Source organism: Gigantopelta aegis, chromosome 4 (genome assembly GCF_016097555.1).
Source record: "Gigantopelta aegis isolate Gae_Host chromosome 4, Gae_host_genome, whole genome shotgun sequence".
Taxonomy (NCBI): Eukaryota; Metazoa; Mollusca; class Gastropoda; order Neomphalida; family Peltospiridae; genus Gigantopelta; species Gigantopelta aegis.
The window spans coordinates 58,545,532-58,568,031 of NC_054702.1; the positions used below are offsets into that span (position 1 = coordinate 58,545,532).

At 38.8% G+C, this 22,500-nt stretch overlaps 1 protein-coding gene across 2 annotated transcripts in view; it reads left to right on the top strand.

Annotated features, from left to right (window-relative positions):
• The window catches only part of LOC121370827, a 29,664-nt gene extending 11,990 nt beyond the window's left edge, over positions 1–17,674 (top strand). The window contains exons 1-3 of one of the 2 annotated variants that reach the window (XM_041496317.1): positions 3,712–4,049; positions 12,238–12,273; positions 15,508–17,674. In XM_041496317.1, coding sequence (XP_041352251.1) covers positions 15,593–17,239 — 1,647 coding nt within the window. In that variant the 5' untranslated portion in view covers positions 3,712–4,049; positions 12,238–12,273; positions 15,508–15,592 and the 3' untranslated portion in view covers positions 17,240–17,674. Of the gene's footprint in view, positions 1–3,711; positions 4,050–12,237; positions 12,274–15,507 lie in introns of those variants that run through there. The other variant, XM_041496318.1, reaches the window with a different exon arrangement.
• The last annotated feature ends 4,826 nt before the right edge of the window (positions 17,675–22,500 follow it).

Consider the following 22,500-nt stretch of genomic DNA (forward strand, 5'->3'; position numbering starts at 1 on the left):
CTCTAGAATTCTAGTTGGTAAATAACTGTAATCAAGAGTTATAGCTTTAACTACCGTTATGCACCCTGTTTTAATGAATACAACCGGCCTAGGCGGTGTCGTGGTTAAGCCATCGGACTACATGCTGGTAGGTACAGGGTTCGCAGCCTGGAATCAGCTCACACTCAGAGCGAGTTTTAACGACTCAATGGATAGGTGTAAGACCACCGCATCTTCTTCTCTCTCACTAACCACTGGCAACTAACAACTAACCCACTGTCCTAGACAGACAGCCCAGATAGCTGAGATGTGTGCCCAGGACAGCGTGCTTGAACCTTAATTGGATATAAGCTCGGAAATAAGTTGAAATGAAAATGAATACAACTGGCCTCGGACATAAGGCTGGTAGGTACTGGGTTCGCAGCCCGGTACCGGCTCCCACCCAGAGATGTTTTTAACGACTCAATGGGTAGGTGTAAGACCACTACACCCTCTTCTCTCTCACTAACCACTAACCAACTAACAACTAACCCACTGTCCTGGACAGACAGCCCAGATACCTGAGATGTGTGCCCAGGACAGCGTGCTTGAACCTTAATTGAAATGAAATGAATACTGTGTTCTTTCTCAGAACAGTACCAGTAATTAAAGCTGGAATCTCATCTTACTATAGTATTATAACATCTCTCACTAATGCAAAATACAAACACAGCTACAATTTTAATAAACGCCTGTGTTAACCTATCGCTATCAACGCAGATCGTCAGCTAGTGGGAACATTAATATAGTTTCCTCTGAAGATTGCTTGTCACAATTACCAAACGCCTGTCATCTTATAGCCGATGGTTAATTAATCAATGTGCTCTAGTGGTGTCGTTAAACATCCTTTGCAAACGGGCCTGAAATGTATGTGCTATTTTTAATTCCAACTAGTGCACCAAGACTGGTATATCAAAGGCCGTGGTATGTGTTTTCTGTCTATGGGAGGGTGCATAAAAATATCCCTTGCTATTAATGGAAAAATGTAGCGGGTTTCCTCTCTAAGACTGTCAAAATTACCAAATGTTTGACATCCAATAGCTGATCATTAGTTTAATCAATGTGCTCTAGTGGTATCGGTAAACAAAACAGAAAAAAAAATGTGTGAACACTATCAAAATGCGCATTCGGTTAGAATTCGTTGCACGTTCGTTCGTTCGTTTATTATTTACAATTGGTAACTAATGGATGTCATTTTGTTCGTTTAAATTCATGTTTAAATCATTCACTTTAAGAACATGCCACGGCGTCAGCACCTTACAACGAACGAAGCTGTATTTTTTATACCATATTTAAAACCCAAAACAACAACAACAACAACAACAATCCCAAAACAATGCCGAAAATATATACGGGCTATTAAAGGGTTTTTTTAAACACTAAGGGATATTTTTCATCTTGACCCTAGTTTCAATCCGTAAAAATGGACACTAAGTTTGGTTAATTTACAAACCTGTAACAAATTTGAATACAACAGAGTGAAACAGGAGTCTGTGACGTTGAAATATCCTTAAAAGTAGACTAAACGCGACTCCATAACCGTTACCTCTCAAACGCATGTGCATTTTTAAAATTATGAAAAATGCATTTTGTGGTATTAGAAACACCAGGAAGACCAGAAACACTTTGGTTGTACGGAAATAGATAATCTAAGCAATCAAATATAAATAATGTTTGATTTCAGTGATTATAAACGGCTAATAGTGAAACATATGCCTTGTGTTTAAAACCTAGGGTGTATCCCTTTAATTGATTAGGTTGAGTATATAATAGTATACAAATTCCATGTGAAACATAAACGATTGTATATTATAATAGCCATCCACTGTAAAGAAAGAAAGAAGTGGTTTATTTAACGACGCACTCAACACATTTTATTTACGGTTATATGGCGTCAGACATATGGTTCAGGACCACACAGCAGGCAGCAAGGGATCTTTTATTTGCGCTTCCCACAGGCAGGATAGCACAAACCATGGCCTTTGCTGAACCAGTTATGGATCACTGGTCGGTGCAAGTGGTTTACACCTACCCATTGAGCCTTGCGGAGCACTCACTCAGGGTTTGGAGTCGGTATCTGGATTAAAAATCCCATGCCTCGACTGGGATCCGAACCCAGTACCTACCAGCCTGTAGACCGATGGCCTGCCACGACGCCACCGAGGCCGGTATCCATCCACTGTATTACTTAGAGATTCGTTTACATTTTTATGTGTATAATAAGTATGTCAGTATTGTTCGCGTTTGTTTTCAAGTCTTACAAAGTGTTGAAATATGATCTACCCCAAATGTACATGGACTGCGGCTATTTAAAGGAGATAATGTTTTCAACAGACACGGATAGATTTTATTTCAACAGACACGGGTACGTAAAATGCTTGTCTCGACAGCGCGCAGTACTATCTATTTTAGGAATATTATAGAAATTACAACACAGGTCCCGCGGATTGTATTTCAAAGTGGGGGGCGAAGCACTGTCAGTGCGAATTGAAAGTGTTAGTCTCTCTCTGTCTCTCTCTCTCTCTCTCTCTCTCTCTCTCTCCTCTCTCTCTCTCTCTCTCTCTCTCTCTCTCTCTCTCTCTCTCTCTCTCTCTGTGTGTGTGTGTGTGTGTGTGTGTGTGTGGTAGCACTGTCAGTTCGATGGCCCGGGGGAGGTAAATTTAAGGGCCCAGTGGGCTCGGACCTGTTGGAGGGGGTTCAGGGCATGCTTCCTTGAGAAGTATTTGAATTTCAGCTATTCAAATACAGCACTTCCAGCATTCTGAGCACAATAATAAAGAAAAGTTGGAGCTGCCCCACCTCCGTTTCGTGGCCCCTGATGACATGGGGGGTATGTGAGTTTGGGGAAAATTGTGAGGGTCAGGCATGATATGGGATATTCTGAATTGCTATATTGTTTGTGAAGAGGCTACTGGAATCGTTTTTATTAACCGGACTTGGTGGCGTCGTGTTTAGGCCATCGGTCTACAGGCTGGTAGGTACTGGATTCGGATCCCAGTCGAGGTATGGGATTTTTAATCCAGATACCGACTTCAAACCCTGAGTGAGTGCTACACAAGGCTCAATGGGTAGGTGTAAACCACTTGCACCGACCAGTGATCCATAACTGGTTCAACAAAGGCCATGGTTTGTGCTATCCTGCCTGTGGGAAGCGCAAATAAAAGATCCCTTGCTGCTAATCGGAAAGAGTAGCCCATGTAGTGGCGACAGCGGGTTTCCTCTCAAAATCTATGTGGTCCTTAACTATATGTATGACGCCATATAACCGTAAATAAAATGTGTTGAGTGCGTCGTTAAATAAAACATTTCTTTCTTTCTTTTTTCGTTTTTATTAGAAATAATGCCAATATTATTTATTTATTTTACTTTGTGGCGGTGGATGACGTATTCATTTGCCTCCCACTCCTCGCCCCAACCCTTTGAGAACAGCCCTTACTTTGTTTGTTATGGATCAAAGCATTCAACCAGCAAACTATTTTAATTTAAGAAGCTCGCATGAATGGCACACACACCCATAATAGCCAACTGAATGTATGTGAAGTTGTTTATAATGAGTGTTTGTAATGGCTTGATGCACTTATCATTTGTTTGTTAAGTCCTGTAGCTTTAGATCCTGACGTGTTCTCGTGGCTATCTCAATTGTCACTGGTACAGCTAGATAAGGGTTCAGTGATTTCCTTTACGTCTTGTGATAAAAAAAAGATCGAACTCAAATGTCACGGTAGATCTCTGATACGACGAGCTTGGGGGTCCAAGTTACTGGAAACAACTCTCGCCATAATATCTAATCCTGATTCGTCAAGGATCGTCTTTATTACCTATCTTTTTAAGGCTAAAGACGGACAGGACTAAAATGTTAAGATATCCTCTCTGATACGAACGTGGGGTTCTGACTTGTAACGCTCGAGAAAATACTCTCACCATGTTGAAACAAGTAGCACGGTTTAGCATGGATTTATTGTTAAGACATGCAGATTTAACTCATGGAGATTACAATCGAAGGAAGAAATTTAGTGTGGAACCTTGTACAGGTACGTTTATGTATGTTTGTCAGCGATATGATTTTATTTAGGTATGTGTGTGTAGCTATAATATTTAACAACAAGTTAAATACCACCTTAAAATCGTTTTCAAACCATCATTGGTATATTGTATATCTAAATACTAATAACGTATTTATTTTTACACTTTACCATGAAAACATAGACTGGTTTTGAAGTTTTTGTATGGTTAAATATTTGAATGTTTTAACATATTATGAGATTATTTTAATCAGTAATCTTTTCATTATGATATTAGATTCCATTATTTTTGCGTCTTGTTTTGGGAAAAGCACATTAAAGTTTCAATGTCAAAGTTGTAAATAACATCATATACAATGTAATTTTTTTTACATTGATTTGTCATACATTCAAATTAATCGATTCTACATATAATTAACACCTTAAGAATCCAAAGCAAGTTAGGTGTGTTTTAAACGGAGTCTAATGGTATTTAAAGGACACGAGTGAAATATTCTAGTTCATGCAAACCTTCAAAAACCAGCCTTAAAAGAAATTTAAACTTGTTTTTCAACTGTAATGTATTTACGGTGCTTGCACGTTTAAATTATACGTCATAAGTGGAAAGAAATTAGAGGCCTAATTGCAAAGCTTTCTTAGGTTCTCTTAAATACCACTGCATTGTCTTTGTAAGTCTGTTTGAAAGTTGCGACATCGCAAAGTTACGAAAGTTTAATGTATTAGGCCCAAAATTCGGTAGTGTGAATTTCATTGGACGAAATGGCTTTTGAATCTAGGTCATCACCAGGAGCAGCCAATTAGATGTCTTTAAATTTATCTACTGCATATGTGGGATACCACAAATACCATGCTGTGTTCTCTCTTAAAGAACCGTTACAGTTAATTAATCTTTTCAATAGTTATATATTGTATGATAGACAGGAAATATCCAAAATTAATCAGTGGTTTACTATTTTTTATTTAAAAAAAATAAATAATAATAAAGAAAAAAAACAAAAACAATAAAGAAAAAAAACCCCACCAACAACATAATATAAATAAGCATTTTAACCAACATTAATTAAAATGTTACAGACAAATGAATCTCAACATATATATGACAAGGCCATGTTGGATACTTTGCAATATTAGTATGCATATTATGGATTACCAATCGTTTCTACAGGTTGTATCATGAAAACGTACCTTTAGGAATCGTTTTTGCAGTTTGTAATAAATTGTGTTATATCTACACCCACCATGTCAAGATATTAACATTATAATACCTTTTACTGATTTGTTAATTCCATAATCCTGCAAATCGTGTCCTTGGCAGTAATCCTAATCTATTATTTCCAATACCGTTACGAAATCTCCTCGCCATATCTCAAAGCACCGCGGTATATCTCGCTGACTAATCGGCTGATAATCCTCTTCACGCAAATTCCCTCGAGAAACAAGCGTGTATAATGTTTCCAGACCGGCCTCGGCGGTGTAGTGGTTAAGACATCGGACATAAGGCTGGTAGGTACTGGGTTCGCCTCCCAGGTACCGGCTCCCACCCAAAGCGAGTTTAACGACTCACTGGGTAGGTGTAAGGCCACTTCCCCGACGTTTCTCTCACTAACTACTGACAAACTAACCACTAATTCAGCCCAGATAGCTGAGGTGTGTGTTCAGGACAGCGTGCTTGAACCTTAATTGGATATAAACACGAAAATAAGTATAAATAATACCAGCCCAGGTTCGGTGATGTAGTGAATAAGACATCGGTCTTAAAGGGACAGACCCCGGTTTCAGCCCATGAAAATGCACACCAAGTTTGGTTAATCTACAAACCTGTAACACATTTGGATAAAGTTACAATTGAGTGAAACATGAGTCTGTGACTTTGAAATGGTGAAATGTGTAACAGTTACTTCTCAGACGCACGTGCGTTTTTAAAAATATGAGAAATGCATTTTGTGATATTAAAAACACCAGTATGACCAACAACACTTCGAATGTACGGAAATGGATAATCTAAACAATAAAATCTAATTAAAGTATGATATCAGTTATAAAAAAAAACCGGCTTTAATAGTCAAAAATATGCCTTAGTGTTTAAAAACTTGGGTATGTCCCTTAAAGCTGTATTTATGCTTGCGTTTTTACAGTAGTAAAATATATTAAATAATGAGGAAGTCTAATTGAAGCTTTAAAATAATTAATTTGCTACATACAGAGACTACTATTATAATATATACATTTAGTATGCACTTTTCTAGCAATGGTCAGGTGATTGCAATGTAAATCAGCGATGCATGTGACATAGTCTAAACGTTAATTAGTTGTACTGTAAAGATGACCCCTTGTTGACATCAGTAAACTGGTCAACTGTCAGTAATGTACATGTACAGCTATAAAACGTTAAGATTATACTGTTTACAATAACCCACCTTTACTTTAGCAATGGAGAACAATATTTTTCTTGCACACATAACACTAATACCAAAACAGAGCAACCAAAATGTCTTCTTCTTTTTTTCACTTGAAGGTTTTTACACGGAGGTTTTTTTCCTGGTTTTTTTTTTTTCGTTTTTCGTCTTTGTTTTTGTTTGCTTGTTTGTTATTTTACTAAAATCATAATTAACAGTATAACGTAATAACTTTCTACTTCAGGTCGAATACCGATCTGACCCACACACGATAAAAACAAATAATATATTATCTTTATGTCCTTATATATAGGGGTGACTATTGTGGTCAGTTTTACTATTGCAATAGTATTGTGATAGTTAAAATACTATTGTTATAGTATTGCAATATTGATAGTACTGTTGCAATAGTATTGCAATAGTATTGTGAAGTCTTAAATCGCTTGATAACAGTAATATGAATAGATATTTAGCGAAACTGTTTACCTCAGTCTTCCAATATGTATGTATGTATATATGTGTGTATGTGCGTGCGTGCGTGCGTATCTCTCTCTCTCTCTCTCTCTCTCTCTCTCTCTCTCTCTCTCTCTCTCTCTCTCTCTCTCTCTCTCTCTCTCTCTCTCTCTCACACACACACACATATATATATATGTGTGTGTGTGTATGTGTTGGTATATACGTGTATGTTTGTATGTGTGAGTGTGCGTGTGTATGTACGTGTGTTTGTATGTATGTCTGTATTTGTATTTAGTTGTTTGTAATAATGTCACTAGGTAGTGAAATCATGCGTTGGTCGTAAACAATTGCAATAGTTATCGATAGTTGAATTAACTATAGATGCATTGCTATCGAGGCACTAACTATCGCAACATGTCGATAGTTCGATGTATTGTCACACCACTACTTATATAGCATGCATAAATCTCGGCAAACCTTTGGTCACAATTTCCAAATGTTTGACATCCAATAGCCGATGATTAATGAATCAATGTGTTCTAGTGGTGTCGTTAAACAAAACAAACGTTTCACACCTGTGGTCGTAGCTCTCCTGAAGCAGAACCGATCGCCCTCGGTCGATTCAGGTGTTTTTCCCCATCCCAAAACATTGGTATGTAATGTCCTGCCTGAAGGAACGTTCATACAGAAGATTCCTTGCTGCTTTCTTGTTTGCAGCGCCAGCGGGTTTTCTCTCTTTGTCTTTCAACAATGTATTGAAATAACAACATGATGTGTTCAGTGTTATGGCATAGCTTACACCTTCCCGCTGTACGCTTTAAACTCATTCTGAGAGCCGGTGTCGAGATGCGAACTAAATACCTAACCAGCTTACGCCGTATGGCTTAGCCTGGACATGACCTTGTACAAAGTGTACCACCTACCATACATTATATGCCTAAGGCCATAATAAACTGGCGACCCCCGACCCTCCCCAAATTGCTCGATTTGCGGTATTTCCAATTTCCTGAGCATATAAAAGAAAAGAAAAGAAAAATCCCCACTCGGCCCTTACTTTGAAAAAAAGAAGTGTATGGAAATATAGCATTTAATTTATAATGGCCTAATAGCCGTTAAATAAACATTGCTACGGGTGTTTTCTTAAACAAACATTTGCTTTTTTCATCTACATCTATCTGCAAGAGGCGTAGTGAGTTCATGAGAAGTTCATAACATTATTTGTGACATTAAAGGCGCAGATCCTAGTTTCAACTCGTAAAAATGGACACTAAGTTTAGTTAATCTACAAACCTGTAGCACACTTGGATAAAGTCTGTGACGTTAAAACCGGAAAATGTCATTATAAAATAGACTAGAACTCGAATCAATAACCGCTACTTCTCAGACGCACGTGCGTTTGTAAAAATATGATAAATGCATTTTGTGGCATTAGAAACAACAGGATAACCAGAAACACTTCGGTTGTACGAAAATGGATAATCTAAACACAAGTGATGTTTGATTTCAGTGATCATAAACGGCTTTAATAGTGAAAATATGCTGTAGTGTTTAAAAACTAGGGTCTGTCCCTTTAAGATCAATCGCTATAACTTTTTTCTTTTTTTACAAAAAGTTATATCATATCGCAGTGTACATCTACCTACGTGAATAGAAGTACAAGTGCCGCTCATAATAATCGCTGCGTAATGTTTGGCAATTAATCAAACCCTCAACAACGGTGGCTTATTAATCATGCGTAAGAACACGTCTCTGTGCTAAACAAGAAAAAATACTTCATTGGGCACACAACAAGGCTCAAAATACCTAACACGTCTATTGTTGTTTTGTCTGTGTGTATATGTGTGTTGTGTTGTAGTGGTGGTGGTGGTGGTGGTGGGGGGGGGGGGGTATAGTCAAAGGCTTTAGCTGCGGTTCTGTGTGTAGGCAAGGGGAGGTCTGGGGGGTAAATATGTTGGCATTATAGTATATGATTATTTATTTGATTATGAAGAAAGTATCCGCCCAAAGGGAATGATTATTGTTTAGTACAGATACAACAACACATGTTTAATAAGCTGCTAGAAGGTGTATAACATAGTCCCGGAGCTGGGGATTTTTTGCATGCATGAGCGGTCCCCTTAATCACTTTCCATATTTGGTGAGGGGACCACCTGGGCCATCATAAAAAAACCAGGTTGGACATTCTGATTCCTGGCAATAAGTGTAACATTATGACCCTACATACAAAATCAAAATGGTGAAAAGTGACCGAAAATTAGTGTTAGGGGTCATTAAATTTGACATAACTTGGCGAGATATCAATGTATCATAGCATTTTACATATCAAAATAAAGCTGATATTGTGCCCCACAAGACGATTTAGATTAGATACTTTTCAAGGTTAACAGAGGTCAAATTATGACGTCATCAGGCTGTTGGTGGAGTTCAGATAAGGACGGAGGATTATTATTATTTTTATTTTTTTTGGTCAAAGAGTTCAATAAAAAAATAAAAAAACGAACATGCAGTATTCCAAAGTATTCCAAAGTGCATTATACACACACACACCAGTGTTTCTTAGAAACACAGCCGATCTATATTAGGCATCCCTCCTGTCCCGGAATTGGCCACTGGCGATGTCAGGGGTTAAATCCGGGATGGGCGTGCCTGAACCTCTTTTGGATATGGGCACGTAAAAAGAGTTCCCATACCCATATATTAGGCACAACACCACCATTTGTTGTGCCGTTGTTTACTGTAGCAAAGCAGCTTAATGTAGTCCGGTTTAGGAAATATTCCCTCATTAAAATTTTTTTTTTAAATTAAAATATAAAATACCTTTTAAAATCTTTCCTTTATGATTATAAGTAAGTTGACCTCTGTAATATTAAACTATTTAAATAACCCATTGGCGTGCTTGTTCTTTTCAGAACTAACTGATAACAACTATGCAAATGGTATACTGCCGCTTGTATAACAACAATATGAAGTGGTGCATTGGTATTTATTGGTTAACTTTTTTGCAAAGGAGAGTACTCCCAAAAGCTGAAACCTTAGTGGTATAGTGGCATGTATAAATACTCTTAAGTCCAAAAGCTAGCAGTCACGCGACCATCTCGATTATGTTGTATTTTTAACATAATATATTCTGGCATAGAAATTATATTGAATTGAATGGAGTAATTAATGATGGAATATTGGTATGCAACCATCATAGTATCTCCTCCACTAAAACACATCAGACATCTGCTAAACACTGGGTTTTAAGGTGAATGCAAACTTACGCTCTAACTTCTCTCTCCTCCCTGCTATAAGAGGTGTTTTGTATATACTGTTTTGCTTCTTTCTTTTTACAAACGAGTATTTAATTTACGGTTATGTGGCGTCGGACATATGGTTAAGGACCACACATATATTGAAAGAGGAAATCCGCTGTCGCCACTTTATGGGTTACCCTTTTCGATTAGCAGCAAGGGATCTTTTACATGCACCATTCCACAGACAGGATAGCACATACCACGGCCTTTGATATACCAGGTGCGGTGCACTGGTTGGAACGAGAAATAGACAAATGGGCCCACCGAAGGGTAACGATCCCGGACCGAACGCGCATCAAGCGAGCGCTGTACCACTGAGCTGCGTCCCGCCCCTAATAGAAAAAAGACAAAATTAAATAATCGGGGTGTAACGCAGTAATGGCACGTTTTGTTGACATTATGAAATGGGTTATATGAATGTAAAGCTCTCTCAGTGGGTTTGGTATGTACTATCCTGTCTATGAAAAAAAAATACATATAAACTTTTCTTGATACTAATCTATAAGATTGGCTTCTCTTGTTTTTTTACCTTCGGCTTAATATTTAAACAATATGCTCTGGTTTTGTTTCAGTCTTTTCATTCCATCTATATACATATATAATACAGGTGTTAAAGAGTAAATACATTCTATCCCCTTTTCTTTTGACACCTGCACTCATTCCGCCCCAGGGGCGGGACATAGCCCAGTGGTAAAGCGTTCGCTTGATGCGCGGTCAGTCTAGGGTCGATCCCCGTCGGTGGACCCATTGGGCTATTTTTCGTCACAGCCAGTGCACCACGACTGGTATATCAAAGGCCGTGGTATTTGCTATTCTGTCTGTGGGATGGTGCATATAAAAGATCCCTTGCTGCTAATCGGAAACAGTAGCCCATGAAGTGGCGACAGCGGGTTTCCTCTCTCAATATCTGTGTGGTCCTTAACCATATATATCTGACGCCATATAACCGTAATTAAATGTGTTGAGTGCGTCGTTAAATAAAACATTTCTTTCTTTCACTCCGCCCCAGCTCTACCCTTGTCGTCACTACCGGAAAATGTTCTCGTTTCTTTCAGGGATTAATGTCCCAGTAGAGTCCATTGAACGTATTGTTTGGAGTTTATCTGTAAACATTAGGATTTGAGCCGGCCCGTGTTGGTAGCAGACGACAAACAAGTGCACGCTAGTTGTTTAGTGTTTTCGCTTTAATTGTTGTTTCTGTTGTCTGGAACAGTTTGTCTAAAAACAAACATAAGCATAGATGGTAAGTTTAGTTAATTATTTAAATTATGACAAATTTAGAGTAAATATATATTTAGTTTTTTTTTTAGTTTTTTTTTTTTTCACTTCTTTTTAAAGAACTGAAAAATAATGTACATGGACATTATTTAAATATAATTATAATCTGTTTCTTATATAAAATGGACGCTCAAGCATTATGTACATTTGGTACGATTATTTAAATATGGTTATTCTATTTGATAGAGTTTAAACGTTGTGGGATTTTATTTTACTTATTTTATTTTAATTGAAATACCTCTGCCTTATTCTAATATAAAATTATATTTTATATTTTATTTATATATATTTTTATAAATTGTAATAATTAAGTGTTGCGTGAGATATATTATTTTATCTGTTTTTATTTATTTAAACTACGAGTAGTTATTACAGATATATAGAGGATATTTCATATTTGATAAAAAAAAACCATGAAATCTTCTATTTATTATATAACTTTTGGCAATTTACTTTTGTTTTTAAAATGCCAGCAGCAAAATAGTTCCGGCTTTCTTACAGTGAAAATAACACTTACTACAGTGACAATAACACATTTTAGAGTGAAATATTATGTGTTATCGTCACTGAGTGACTGATAAAACTTTTATTTCACTGATATTTTAAGATATTTCACAAAATGTTATATAATAATGTTTTATAATAAATAATACATTTAAATACACAACTAATATTCTCAACTTTGTATATGTATGATAGGTTCAAAAGAAATGATGCTCCAAGTCGCCAAATTAACAAGCACGTAACTTACCTGTAATATTTTTCTTTCAGACATGATATACTCGTGACAACATGTACAGTAACATGGTAAGTAGGTTTGCCATGTATGCATAGTTGAACGTTAGAAAGTATTTCTCCCTCTCTCCCTCGCCTCTCTCTCTCTCTCTCTCTCTCTCTCTCTCTCTCTCTCTCTCTCTCTCTCTCTCTCTCTCTCTCTCTCTCTCTCTCTCTCTCTCTGGTGTGTGAATGCAGGATTTACTCAAGGGTGTTTTAATTAATTAATTAATTAATTCAATCATTCATTCATTCATTCATTCATTCATTCATTCATTCATTCATTCATTCCTTCATTTACTCACCTACCCACAATCATCCATTCTTCGATTTATTTATTTCGAAGGAACGTCAAATTATATTTTATGTGTGTATTCGTAGCGTCCCCCCTTTTTGGCACCTTCCTACGCCACTGTTTAGGATAGATTCCATGTCACGGATTTGCCTGTAACGTTGATCCATAGCATGCACTGGTAAATGTTTTACAACGAATCAATAAAACTCTATAGACTGTGGCATTGTTCATTCGTCAATATTGTTCACAATCAGTGAGAAGTAGGTGAAAAGTCTTATTGAAATTAATCCAACAGAAACAGGCATTGTTCACACCTCCCCAGACCTCAATGAACCAGACAACAATAAATATATAAGCATGTCAACGTTTTCTCTGAATGGATAGGTTATAAGAGCTATAGGTCAATCGAATATTATTTGATGTTTTTGTCATTTCACACTTATCGATCGATGAATAAGGTACAGATATATTTTTATTAACTGAAAACCTTTTAAATGTTCATTTTCAAATATGCATACAACAGTGGAACTGTAGTGCTCTTTTGAAATATATAAAGGGAAAGAGGAGAGTGAAAGAAATCGGGCCTGTAATATATGGATCAGCTTAAGTGTCTTCTAGTATATTATGTATATATTACAACTGAAAGGGTAACTAATATGTATTACCATACACGTTTTCTGTACGAATACATCCAGTTAATTTCCGCACTTCATGTTCGTTATTAGTCGGAAACACGATACGAGTGCCGAGAATAACCGAAAACATATAGCAATCGGTGAAATTGTAATGTCATCTTGTCATAATCGGCTATTCTCGTGTCTATTCTCGTACGAGGCACTCGTATCGTGTGTCGTCGCCTTTAGATTCGACTGGCTTTCTGTACTGTGTTTAGAAATTATAGATATGAAAACTTGTGGACAAACCATAATTTAGTGAATCGTCCATAAACGTTTACGAATGACCGTGTAAATACTTTCTTGTAAAGGATTTTAATGTTTTTTTTCTTAATTACCCTTAAACATATATTTTGTGCAATACAAGCAGAGGAACCTTTTTGCCGAACAAGGCCTATAGTTCTATTTTTATTGACGCGATTAAGCAATTTCCAGTGTACAATGACGACACTGTGGTTCAATGTCTTCAGTGCCTTTGAAGTTACATGCTTTTTATTTCCGAACACTCCCATGATCGTTAAACTGTTGCCTGGGCTGCGTTCAGCCAGACCGAGCAGAAAAAAAGTCCGCTAGACTGGTTTATGCGCTTCACGTCAAACCAAATGACAACGTTGGGAACCAATCAATAGTTCGCGAACGTTAGAAAGACGTTCACTGGCTGGACTTGGGGCTGTTCTGTGTTGTATTCCACTGGTTTATTGCACCAACAACAGACCGTTGTTATACTGGATAGTAATTCATGTAAACAAACGACCAATGCCCCGAACAAGCAGTACACAAAAAGAATGGCCAGGGTGACAATATACTATGTAACTGTTTGTCAAGTACTATTTAAAATCCCAATCAAAATTATATCCCGCCATGGTTTTACATATTACATCAACACATTTTATTTACGGTTATATGGCGTCAGACATATGGTCAAGGACCACACAGATTTTGGGAGGAAACCCACTGTCGCCACTACATGGGCTACTCTTTCCGATTAGCAGCAAGGGATCTTTTATTTGCGCTTCCCACAGGCAGGATAGTACAAACCATGGCCTTTGTTGAACCAGTTATGGATCACTGGTCGGTGCAAGTGGTTTACACCTACCCATTGAGCCTTGCGGAGCACTCACTCAGGGTTTGGAGTCGGTATCTGGATTAAAAATCCCATGCCTCGACTGGGATCCGAACCCAGTACCTACCAGCCTGCAGACCGATGGCCTAACCACGACGCCACCGAGGCCGGTCTACCGATGTGATGATCGATTATAAATATCCAAAATCGATGATCGAGGGAAATGTTAACTGTAATTATTCCTCCAGGTTAGATGATGGAATTGATGTAAATATGTTACGATTGGGATTTGTTTTGATGTGTACATGAAAAACAAAAAAGAAGGTTTGACACCCAATATCCGATGTATTTTTCGTGCTGGGGTGTCGTTAAACATTCATTCATTTATGAAAAAAGATATTAAATACTTATTAAAGGTAAAATTAGCCATTTCTATGGTTTGAATCTGGGTGAACATGACAATAGGGGCACGGTTCTTATTAATCAAATCCTCCATATATTCACATAATTCTAACCGATTGTGGAATAAAAAGTTGATCGGTTCGATCCAACCGATTATAAGCGATGATCGATGTTGAAATTCCAACCGATTCCCATCACTATATAAATATCAGGCATTATAAACATCCAAAGGTTCTTTTACATGAAATATCATCACACTGAATATTATATAGTCTTACACACAGAAACAATTTGAATATGAAACAGACTATACTATGCATGGCACACTGACGATCACCACAACTGCCGGGCATGATAATGCTTAGCTTAATTGTTTTAACATGCTTATATACCACTAAGGTGTCAAGCATGTCTGTCCCGGGTCCCGCTCCTGGATAGCCAGAGGTCTGATCCGGGACAGATATGATAATGCAGTTAGTTGCAATCCAATGTTATGTAATCTATTTCAAACTTGCAAGCATCTTTATGCAATTTGTAATTTGCTTCTATAAAAGGCAAAATGTTGATGTTTATTATAATGCCTATTAGTTGTATATAATAAAATGGACACCATAATACTAATACAGTTTTAAAGTTTTCATTTCAGGGATTTTAATAAATTATGTGTAATAAGCTCAAACATGGTGGCTATAATTTTGATTAACATTTAATGACCTACCGTAAACTGTTATAAATGTACATTTGAATGTCATTACTTTTGATGCTCGGATTTTCAATATCAGTACTTATTGTAATAAAACCCTTTTCGTCATTGTATTTTTCTATTATTTCAGATAAAATATATATTTGCGACTATATGAAGACACTCCTGGATTAAGTTGTAGGACAGCTAAACCAAAAAAAAAGAGGGGTGCAGTAATGACCACACGAGGAATCCTTAAGTTCACTGTACCGCTTGAGGGAAGACTGATATACCCTCAAGCAGACGACCATCCGTACTCGGACAACCGAATCACGTTCCAGCACATGACGCCGAGACGGAAGATTGATCCATTTGGTCGTGATGCAACCAATGCCTCCGATTTCTTTCTCTCTGCCGCTGTGTACCCCACCGGTGTCCGCGCCCCGCCCTTAGCAGAATTGCAGCAATTTGGACATCTGCTTAAGAGCGATGACATGAAGGATTCAAATACTAAACTCGGCTGGACCGACGATGGAGCAGGACCCGTTCCAAAGATACTGACGCTAAAGAAGTACCAAAACAACAATGATGTCAGTACGGAACAGAAGTCGTCTGAGAGTATTCAGGCAGTAGACATGTTAACCAGGTTGAAACCTTATCACTGGGATGGCGTGAACGGACTGAGGAAAAGTAAGAGCGATGTCAGAGACCCGTGTTATATTTACCAATACTGCGCCGACGAGAGACCACTGAGGTACAACAAGAACAGCAACCTTCCAAGGATATCATCATCGCGGCCGTGGTCTGTCGGCGAATCGAATCCGTCCAAGCACATGTTCACGTCTGGCTCGACGGAGAACCGCACGGACGCATCGCCGGCAGCTAGCAGGCACCTGGTGAAGGAGAACACGGGCTTTCACAACGTGAGGAAATGCCGTCCTTTCAAGCCGCTGTCGTTTCGTCCCATCTCCGAGAGCGATCTGAAGAAGCCCCTGTTAGAGGTTAGACACATATCGACTAGAGACCAGCGGAACCAGCTCAAAGGTCAGGACGGGTGTCTGTTCTCCCAGGTGAAGCAGTGCATCCGACTGATGCGAAATCACGACGCCATGAAGGCTAGAACAATCGACCGACCGCTGAAAGCTGAGGTGGGGAGGTACAGGCCGTTCTCCACCACCAAGATCAGGACACCGTGCATGACACCGCCCACGATCGCCCACTTCAGAGATCATAATTCCGCAGAGACGTACAAGCAGTATGTTCAGATACAGACTCTCAAATCGAAGTTACCGGGGAAGTCGGCTGGGACTCTGGCCAGCGGCAACTTCGCCAGGAACAATACGGCGGCGTCAATGTATTACGACGTGGACGCCCATCTTGTCCAGACAGTAATCGACAGCAACATACCTCCCGAACCAAGAAAGCTGAACATGTCTAGAAAGAGATCCGACATCTCGCTGGATACGAAAACACCGAACGATCAGCGCAACATCGATCTGGACATCGTGGGGACTCCTATATCGTCCACCAGACCACGAGTCGCGGAGCAGGAGGAGGAACGGGACGCGTCGAGAAAGCCGAGTGGGGGGAGCCGGGTTCCAGAAGGTTCGATGAAGTCCTTCGATCAGCCGGACGTCCCTGCAGGCCTTCAGGAAGAAGAGGATGTGGACGCCGCAGTTAATGACTCGCTGATATCGCTAGACGAACTGGGAAACCCAATGATCTGGGACCAGAGCGACGAGGATGAGGAAGAAATCGTCAAGGAGGATCCGAATGTGATAAAAATTCCAGCAGTGTCTGTCGCCTCAGTTTTGAGCGTGGATGATGGAGACACGGTAGTTGATGATGACCCCAATGCTGGCACAGAAGACAAGGGTTGTTAGGTGAAGTGATGATGATGATGATCTTTGTTTTGGAGAGGGAAGACATGGGGTTTTGATTGATTATTACCCTTGTTTTGAGGAGAGAAGACAAGTGGTGTTAGGTGAATTGATGGTGATCCTCGTTTTGGGAGAGAAGACATGTGTCGGCAGAGAAGACAAAGTAGTAGATCAATTGATCATACTCCTAGTGTTTTGATACAAGAGCAATTTAGTGAATTGATGATGAACCTTGCTAGTATCAAGGGTGGAGACATGGCTGTTAGGTGAATTGAAGATTACCGTAGTGCCTTGGAAAGAAGACGAGAGATGTTTAGTAAATTCCACGGTATTTGAATAAGGTACCTCGTTGTCAAAATATAACTTCCATTGTTAGCCGCAACGTTATGTATAAGAAGAAACTATTTCAAATTGTTTAATAAATTTATTCTAAAAATATATATAAAATAATTATGATGTCATTCCTTGTAACTTACCTCTATAATGTTAATTTTGTTTTGGTCAAACTAGATCTTCATTTATTATTTCACCTTATGTGTATGCAAAATTTACATCCAATTCTCTAACACATTTATTTTAATACTAGCGTATGTACCAATAAAGGTTTTTGAAATTCCTTGTCAAGCCATAAACACCTTTAGATGCTTTTACTACCCCACTCATAATTAAATACAAAAATAATATATTTTGGGTTGAAACGTATTAGCGCTACTTCCATATTAGCTCATTACTGCTGGTATATGACGACATAGATGCAGACCTAGAAACTCAGGCAAATGTAGTCACTTCATTATTACAGTGCTAGTGTTCATTTGAGTATCATCCTCAGTTACAAAATCTCCAAACTAACAATCTGGCGGCCTTACTGATTAATAGGCAACGCCTACATGAATATTTCCCTCCATGTAAAACAATGCATTAACAATAAAGAGGATGGCAACGACTGGCAACATACCTTTTATTCAATGTTTAATCTAGACATAACGCAGAAATTGTGTTTCCTGTCATACATACACTACACCACGTGTAACTAACCATTTGTCATTATATAGGGTGTATACTACCAAATCAAATCCCATAGACGACAATAGTAACATATGTGGCTAAAACTCCTACCTGCAACGTATCAACCGACATAAACGCCACGGATATAAATACTACCACCCCTTACACTTAAAGTGAATCAGAAAAAAATGGGGGTCAAGCTGCTCGTTTCTGAGATAACGGGTAGCGTCTATGACTACCCTAGTTTCGCACAAAATTCGAGTACTTTTTTGTACAGGTACCCCATACATGTTTCAAGCACAAGGCTACTTGACACATTGGTACTAGATGAAATAAAATTGCACTTTTTTTTTTTACCCAGATGAAACTATAATTTTTTACAACCAACACACTCACATTTATAACCAATCACAGGACTTGTGGTGTTCACTTCTCTATCAAAAGTAGGGTGCACCTCGAACTTTGACCCAGCCGGAAGTTATTTGGTTTAGTACTACCTACAGTGTTGTTGTTGTTGTTGTTATAATCATTGTGTAGCTTCCTATCAGTAAAGGATGATGTTTATTGTCTGGCATATCGGTTAATCGTTCATCTCGGTTAAGATTGTTTGAAGAACAAGTTATCTTCTCCTGTCTTATTTGAAGTATTTTCTTACTTCCGTTGCTGATAAGGAAGGCAATGTTTTATTTAACAACGCACTCAGTACATTTTATTTACGGTTATATGGCGTCGGATATATGGTTAAGGACCACAGATATTGAGATAGGAAACCCGCTGTCGCCACTTCATGGGCTACTCGTTTCGATTAGCAGCAAGGGATCTTTTATATGCACCATCCCACAGACAGGATAGCACATACCACGGCCTTTGACACACCAGTCGTAGTGCACTGGCTGGAACGAGAAATAAGCCAATGGGTTGACCGACAAGGATCGATCCCACACTGACCGCGCATCAAGCGAGCGCTTTACCACTGGGCTGCCTCCCGCCCCCGTTGCTGATAATGTCTCAGTTTAAGTACAGCTGTTTTCATAGGCACAGAATCACCGGGATAGTGTTGGGAATTGGCGCAGCCAGAAGTTTATTTTCGTCAGGTCAACCACACTGTCTATGAGTTGACTTATGGAGTGACAGAAAAATATAAAAGGTGGTGAGGAAAACAGAGTTATGATGAGGGGGGAGGGATGCACACATTCCCTCTGGATTTCAAAGTATCCCAAAAATCGAAGTGTTTAATGGATGAATATAATGATTTGTTTTCTTTTCATTAAGAGATATGTATGTAATATCTTAGTCTGATGGGTGCCTAAATGTAATGTAATTTACTGTTAATGTCATTTGAAATAGTATGGGTGCCCTTGTTTCCTAGTTGCACTATACATGGGCAAAATTTACGAAGCTTGGTTTTCTTAAGCGCAGGTGTTAAAACACATAGGCATAGTTACACACGTGTAATTAAAAAAAAAAACCAGTCTTCGTAAATTCGGCCCTAATGCTTCACTATATAGGTGATATAGTCATATTATTGTACTTTGAAGGTAGTACTAACTCAAATAACGTTTGGGTGGGTCAAAGTTCAAGGTGCACCGAACTTTTGATAGAGAAGTGAACACCACAAGTCCTGTGATTGGTGATAAATGTGAGTGTGTTGGTTGTAAAAAAAAGTTTCATCTGGGCAAAAAATGTATGCCTTGTGCTTGAAACATGTAAAAAGTACTCGAATTTTGTGCGGAACTAGGGTAAACATAGACGCTACCCGTTATCTCACAAAAGAGCAGCTTGACCCCCAATTTTTCTGATTCACTTTAAGGATGAGGGTGGTAGTATTTATATCTGTGGCGTGTATGTCGATTGATACGCTGCAGGTAGGAGTTTTAGCCACATATGTTACTGTTGTCTATGGGATTTGATTTGGTAGTATACACCCTTCAAAGTAAAGTTTGTTTTATTTAAAGACGCCACTAGAGCACATTGATTTTTTTTTATCTATCATCGGCTATTGGACGTCAAACATATGGTCATTCTGACACTGTTTTTAGAGGAAACCCGCTGTCGCCACATAGGCTGCTCTTTTACGACAGGCAGCAAGGGATCTTTTATGTGCGCTTTTTTTGACACACTTCAAGATATCAATGAATTTCAAAATGAATACAACAACGTTTGATTTGGGGTGGTTGTTTTCTCTCATGTTTTATTAAGCAAAACTTAAATCAGAATAGACAATATTATGATTGAAAATAAACCTGCTTATGTTTTAGTGTTTTATTCATGTTGATTATATTTTTGTTTGAGATATTAACCTTAGGTTTCCATAGAATAAGCTGTTTCATTCAGTGGTAATGTTTTTCTTGAGGAGTTTCTTGTTAATTTGTTTTGGGTATTTGTATGTGTGTTGTTGTTGTAGTAGTTATGGGGTGATGTGTGTGTGTGTGTGTGTGTGTGTGTGTGTGTGTGAGAGAGAGAGAGAGAGAGAGAGAGAGAGAGAGAGAGAGAGAGAGAGAGAGAGAGAGAGAGAGAGAGAGAGAGAGAGAGAGAGAGAGAGAGAGAGCGCGCGAGCGAGTGTGTTTTTTGTGTAATATTGTTGCTGTTTTCATAAATTAGTAATCTCTTTTATTTAATTTAAGTACATAATTCTATTACATAATATACCAACGGTAAAGTAAAATAAACGCACATAGCCATGCCTTTTAAATGAATGCTCAGTTGGCAGAGCGTTCACCTGAGGTGCTTGCGTCGTAGGATCGAACCCCCTCAGAGGACCCATTCTCTGATTGGGTTTTTCTCTGTCCTAACCAGTGCACACGACTGGTATATCAAAGGCCGTGGTGTGTGTGCTATTCTATCTAAGAAAAGGTACATACAAAAGAGTCTTTGCTGCTAATGGAGAAGTGTAGCGCGGGTTTCTAATAAGACTGTTTACCCAATAGCCGATGATTAATTAATCAAGCTAGTTGGTTTCGTTAAAGGAAATGTTTTATTTAACAACGCACTCAACACATTTTGTTTACGGCTATATGGCGTCGGACATATGGTTAAGGACCACACAGATATTGAGAGGAAACCTGCTGTCGCCACTCTTTTCGATTAGCAGCAAGGGATCTTTTATATGCACCATCCCACAGACAGGATAGCACATACCACGGTCTTTGATATACCAGTCGTGGTGTACCGGCTGGAACGAGAAATAACCCAATGGGCCACTGACGGGGATCGACCCCAGACCGACCGTGCATCAAGCGAGCACTGTACCACTGGGCTACGTCCCTACCCTTCGTTAAAGAAAGCACAACTTTGAACGATCTATGGTGTAAATTAAAACCAAGTCGCTTGAATGTCAAGGTCACTTTGGGGGTGGGGGTGATGGATGGGGTAGCATTAGGAACAGAGGACTGAAGGAATCAGATTAGTGTCAAAAAGGATAAAGGTGTCAGAGCAATCTTTAACAGAGTGAAATTGAAAACATATTATATATGTTTTGTTTCTTTGTTTCTGTTTTTTTCCACATTTTTTCTTTCCTTCCTTCTGTCTTTTCTTTCGGTATGCTACTAAAATAACAGAGTGTAGTTAGTGAGAATGATAGTAAAGTTTGTTTTTATTTAACGATGCCACTAGAGCACATTGATTTTTTTTTATCTTATCATCGGCTATTGGACGTCAAACATATGGTCATTCTGACACTGTTTTTAGAGGAAACCCGCTGTCGCCACATAGGCTACTCTTTTACGACAGGCAGCAAGGGATCTTTTATTTGCGCTTCCCACAGGCAGGATAGCACAAACCATGACCTTTGTTGAACCAGTTATGGATCACTGGTCGGTGCAAGTGGTTTACACCTACCCATTGAGCCTTGCGGAGCACTCACTCAGGGTTTGGAGTCGGTATCTGGATTAAAAAACCCATGCCTCGACTGGGATCCGAACCCAGTACCTACCAGCCTGTAGACTGGCCTAACCTCGACGCCACCGAGGCCGGTTGAGAATGATAGCTGCAAATGTAATCCGGCTGCTGACTGCATTTGAATGGCTGTCATTAGTTTGAGAAGGTGGTGTTTAACTATAAGAAAAACGAGACCTGTTGGTTACAAACAGTATAATATATCTTGCAATATATCACCAAATAGGATATGAATTTAACTAACGTACTTTGTATGTGGAGGGGCGGAACGTAGACCAGTGGTAAAGGGCTCGCTTGATGCGCGGTCAATTTGGGATCGATCCCCGTCGGTGGGCCCATTTGGGCTATTTTTCGTTCCAGCTAGT